Genomic DNA, 5,629 nt, shown 5'->3' with positions numbered 1-5,629 from the left:
TCAGGATCGAGTTCAGTGGTTGATCAGGGATCAGGTCTTTGTAAAAAGAGATTACCAGAGGTGTTTAGTTTTAGACTTTGTTTCAGCAATTATTCTATTGAGTTGTATTGATTAGGTATCAGTGATTTACCGGTTGTATTCTGCCTGGTTGTTAGATGGTTTAAGTTTTCCACAGTTTCTTTGATTATCGTTGTTTAAGTTTTAATTGAATGTGTAAAATTTGTTTAGTAGATTATTTCGGTGCGGGCCGCTACAGTTTTGGTGAGTTGCGAATTAGCCCACCTTACCAACATATTTCAACAACTCTAAGGGGCGGAGCTAAGATTTTGGTTGAGTGTAGGCAATAACGTATTATAATTATAACGCAAAAAAAAGCACATGTTAATCGAGAACCAGAAATAATGTGTCTTAGATTCGAACACAAACTACACATGTGAAAACGCCAAAAACTATGACGTAGAACATTGCGAACATAATCCGTAATCAAAGGTAAATTTGGTAGAAAATGTAAATCCTACATTCGAAAATAAGCATGAATTATATTCACTCCTAATTGCAAAAAAGACACAATATAAAAATAATGTAATAATTGGAGAACTTTGAAGGAAAAAAAGTAGAATTAAAATTTGGTGAAATTGTGGATTTTGTATAAAATTTGAAATATGAAACAAGTAATATGAATTGTAATGGTTGTTAATCAAAATTCAAAATGCATGAAACTCGTGACTCGTGAAAAAATTACATTGTACAAATTGTGTAGATGAGGTGAAATTTGAATATAAAATTTTAGTCTAAAAATTTATAAAAAGGAAAATAATTATTGTTTTTTTTTTTGGTTTAATGTGAACAATTAAACATGTAAATAATAACATATAAAAAATAAAAAATTTTGAATCTTCAAATTATACATAATATATATGTATCTCTTCTATTATATTAAGTGTGAGACCACACAAAGTTGGTACGTTGGTGTGAGTCTTTGTTTTTGTTTTTATTTTTTACAAAAAAAAATAAAATTTACAATGATTTCATATATATTTATTTTCTACATTATTTAATAAAAAAACAGACTGTACATGAACGCAAATGTGTATACAAAAAATGAAGCGTACAAACATGCAACGCGTGTACGCAAAACCGCATTGTATAAGCACGCAACACGTGCAATTCAATACTAGTATTAATTAAGTTCATGTTAGTGGCATACCATATATATATACATACATATACATACATACATACATATATATATATAATTTTGATCATCTACACCATAGGGTGCAGGAAATCTGTGAGCGACCACTAAAATCCGGTAGTGGGTTTTAGTAGTGCAAAAAAATTAAAAAAAACCACTAAAACTCGGTATCAGGTTTTAGTGGTCGCTCACAAATTTTCTACACCCTAAAACGTAGAGGATCATATATATATATATATATATATATATATATATATACATATATAACTTTTTGTTTGGACCCAGTATGGGCAGCAGCCACTGTGGGCCTAGGCTGACTCCCCTCACTGCCTCTAACTAAGAGTAAACATCTCAATAACCGACCAATAAATTGAACCCAAACCCAAAATACACACACATGCACAAAAGAATATAGAACACAATCTGTACCGTCGAAAGAATCAACGGACCAAAATGAACATGGCCCCTTAAAAAAAAGAGGATGAAAACCCCTCTATTTTATGGTTAGTTCGATGCTACTCTCATGGTAGTGCCCTGAAGGTAGCGTGGCGAATCATGATTGTTCAAAATCAATGAGCCTCACATAGAACCCACTGATTTTGACCAATCATAGGGTTACACGTCGCCCTCAAAGTACTACCCTGCGAGTGGCATGAACAAAACCCTATTTTATTATACAAAAGGACGGTGCGATCGATTTAAGACACCTGACTTTTCATGAACCAATGGCGTCTCGACAACGTCGTCGTTTTGCATTGGCCAAGAAGGGCTGCCGCCGTGGCCCCACTTCCTTGGAATTTAGCCCCCCAAATAAAGTCAAAACATTCCAAATATAGTCCACAAGCCAAAATTTCCAATTTGACACTAAATTCTATACAATGTTTTTAAATATAGATATCAATATTATACGGCCATGAAATATACACGATTCGGTCTACGTATACACACGCATATATAAATTAATCGACCATTAATTAGTTTTATTGTTCAAAACAAATAATTCTTGTAACCCCCCCAAAAAAATTTGTAGCCTAATACATAGTACACACATGCTACAAACTTTTGGGCACAATTGATATGATATTTACTCAAATACATTGAGGTGACTCGAATTTCCCCACTTGTTAAAGAAAATATGCATGAGAGATGATTTTCACTCCAAATTCAATGATAAAAAATCAAATCAAAATAGCGTGATGTCCATACCACAAAAGTTGAAATGATGATATTTTGATGCCAACAAGTACTGGTTTCTCCAACAACAAAATTATATACATTCGAAATATTTAACATGGGCATTACATGCTTTTGCAAAATTTTCTCCTATATAATATATATTTTTATTTCTTGTTCCATATTGAAGTAATAATGTCCACGAATAAAAAACATAAATAAGGTAGGAAAAATTAGAGGAATATCTTTGTACTGTGTATAACCAATCTACTAAAAAAGCAAAGTTATAGTTACACCATACGTAGGATTACTATTGTACACATCTTATGTCCAAGCAAACTACATACTTAAGTCTTATTTATTAAACTCTAATCTACGCCCTTTTTTATATTTCACATTCTATATTTTTAATTTTTAAATTACTTCTTAACTTATTTCTATACACAATATGAGATAAAAGTACACCTCATCACCTAATTATAGCTCTCTATTTTTAACTAAAAAGAGCTAATTAAAAATTAGGTTTTGGGCTTCTTTTGTAATTTTAAAAGGTATATGAGGGGACAACGGAGTTTCACCGTAATATAGGGGTCGAATTGATATTTCTATGCTTCTATCGGGAATCCACCCATCGGGGCTCTGTGGGGGATTCCCTTTCTTCTCTTGGCGACTCTGAAACTCGCCGCCGTTGGCGGCGGCGTCGACGGAGTAAAACTCGGGAGTTTCTTGCTGTTCCGCCCGTGAACGTGGCTGCTGCTGCTACTGCTGTAAGAGTCATCAGAATCGGCCGCCGCCTCCGCCGTTCTTTTCTTCTCCGATGGGTGCTTGTTCTTCTGGAAACCATTCGAAGTCCCTACAATCTGTTACAACAAAAAAAAAAAAGAAAACCGCATTCACTTTTAATTCGAAAATTTTAATGGGTTTGCAAGATTTTAATCGTTGATCGATATCATCAAGAAAATGGTAGTTGGAGGAGCTTTACCTTGCAGCCAAGTGAGCAGAATGTGAAGGAATCAAGAAGGCTGCGATCACAAACTTGGCAGGTATTGGTGACGCCTTTGCCGGGCCTGGGCTGCGGCCGTTCATTCAAGAAAACAACCTTCGCACTGTTGATTATGTATGTCTGGACACTGCTAATGTCGAGGAATTTCTGGATTTCAGACACCCTTATCACATCATGGTATGATGATCTCCTTATCTGCGCAATCAAGAAAACCAGAATATAATCAACACCCCAGAAATTGGCTCAAATAAAAAAGGAAGCAGTGGAAGGAGATTGCCCAAAACGGAAGAGAATTGAGGACACGAGGGGATTTTGGAAGTCAATGGTGTGAAAAATCAAGAAATCTTGAAATATGAGTGAATGTATTGAAAACGGATAAAAATGGGTTAACGATTAAAAGAAAACGATTTGCCCCCGAAAAAGATCAAGAAACAGGGCATTTTTACAGAGAGGGGAAGGGAATACCAATGGACAGAAATGGCAGAAGCCCAAATGCTAAAAATGGATGAAAAACAGGTCAAACTCGGAAAAAAGATCTGAGAAATTTGGTTCTGAAATCGAAAAATGATACCTGAATTGCTCGGTGGTCTTTGTGATAACCCAAACAGAGTGAACACAGAGGGCCATCCATACAATCCAAACAGTACATATTGCATTCGCTCTTGTGTGAGTCAACGTGAAATTTGCATTGAACAAAAAACTGTTCCTTCAACAGAGGTTTCAGCCATGGCGGCCACCTATTGTCCTCTTCATCTGGACCTCCAGCTCCCTGGAAAAGAAACAAACATTCATCAAACAGAAAGAAACAAAAACCCACCAAAAACCAATCCAAAAGTGAGTAAAAATCACCATGATTCTCCTGTTCTTGGGCTTGATTTCGCGGACACCCGTATCTTGATTCTCGATCGCCAGCTTTAATGATTCTCGAATAAAACAAGAGGATATGTGTAAAAGTACTAGTATTATTATATAATATAATACTAGTAAATGGCTTGAGTCTGGGCTCTTGAAATGGTGTGGTTGATGTTCCCCTTTGCACTATTTCAAGAAAGGTGCGGTATGTGTGTGTAAAGTGTGTTTTTCTACAAAGGAGAAAATGGCTTTTCGGAGAGGAAATAAAGAATGGGGGGGCTGTGGAAAGTTTTTATTGGAGAAGTGGAGACGGTGATTGTGAGAGAGACCAACAAAGAAAAAAGACTCGTTCTTATCCTTGCCAACGCTCGATTCTCATTCCCGAACCTAGCTCCAAATCCGAGCCTCTAGATACGTTGCGAGCAAGTTATTGACTTGGGATACACAATCTTGTACATTATTATTTTACTTAGTTGCGTCTACACCCGTGTGCATTGCGTATGATTAAAATATAAATATTATTTATTGTATATATATATATATTGTATTTTTATTTCAAATCAATTTAAATTTAAAAATAAAATCAAGACATACAAATATAGAAAATTATGGACAAATAAAGTTTAAAATATAGATTGAGATTGAGGTTGAGATTGAGGTTGAGATTGACATAGAGATTGAGATTGAAATAGAGATGTAGATTTTGTAGATATTTCGTCTTGAGTTTCACCAAATTAATTTTAATTTGGTTGGTAAGTGGTGCTCTTCTTTAATAAGATAATAATAAGATATGTAAAATATGCATGATATAATTTATTATTTAATGGTAATACATATCTTTAAACATTTATAATTTTATATTCTATACTATTATGTATTGAAAAGGATAGTTCATCGTGCGTATAATGAATAACTTTATACTCTGACAAGTTTGATCTAGACAATTTTTTGAAAAATAGACAAATTTTTGTCTTTGGGCTAACTATATGTAGAGGAAGTAGTGTTCCACTGTTTTTTGGGTCATCGTGCCAAATATTTGGCCTGTTTGGAAGCAGATGCTTCATGTATGTCCTAGAGACGAAGCTGTGAATATAGCCGATGAGGGATATAAAAGTCAATTATATATAATTTTGTTTTTTAAAAAAAACACTACAAAAAACTGTACATTGGAATTACAATTGTGAAGTAATGGTATGAAATCATTACATAATAGCTTCATTTTCAATTCAATTAAAAACATTTTCATCCATATACGGAACCAAACAAGTATTGAACCGATCATCTTCCATTCGTTATGTAGTCCATTTTTTTTTTATGATCTTCATATATACTAATCCTCAACTGACCAATACCCAAACTTAAATGTAAATTAAAAATCAATGCGAAAGGATAAAAACTTCAGTAGA

General features: G+C 34.2%; 1 protein-coding gene across 1 annotated transcript; it reads right to left on the bottom strand.

Moving 5' to 3' along the window:
* Positions 1 to 2,525: 2,525 nt before the first annotated feature.
* On the bottom strand, positions 2,526 to 4,528 carry LOC140864565 (protein RGF1 INDUCIBLE TRANSCRIPTION FACTOR 1-like). The gene is made up of 4 exons (XM_073268830.1): positions 4,221 to 4,528; positions 3,943 to 4,140; positions 3,351 to 3,566; positions 2,526 to 3,228 (listed from the first exon to the last, which is right to left on the bottom strand). The coding sequence occupies exons 1-4, from the start codon at positions 4,221 to 4,223 to the stop codon at positions 2,974 to 2,976; spliced, it is 672 nt and encodes a 223-aa protein (XP_073124931.1). The 5' UTR covers positions 4,224 to 4,528; the 3' UTR covers positions 2,526 to 2,973.
* Between the last annotated feature and the right edge of the window lie 1,101 nt (positions 4,529 to 5,629).

Source organism: Henckelia pumila, chromosome 4 (assembly GCF_033568475.1).
Source record: "Henckelia pumila isolate YLH828 chromosome 4, ASM3356847v2, whole genome shotgun sequence".
Taxonomy (NCBI): domain Eukaryota; kingdom Viridiplantae; phylum Streptophyta; class Magnoliopsida; order Lamiales; family Gesneriaceae; genus Henckelia; species Henckelia pumila.
The sequence above is the reverse complement of the archived record's forward strand: the minus strand, read 5'-3'. Positions and strand labels throughout refer to the sequence as shown.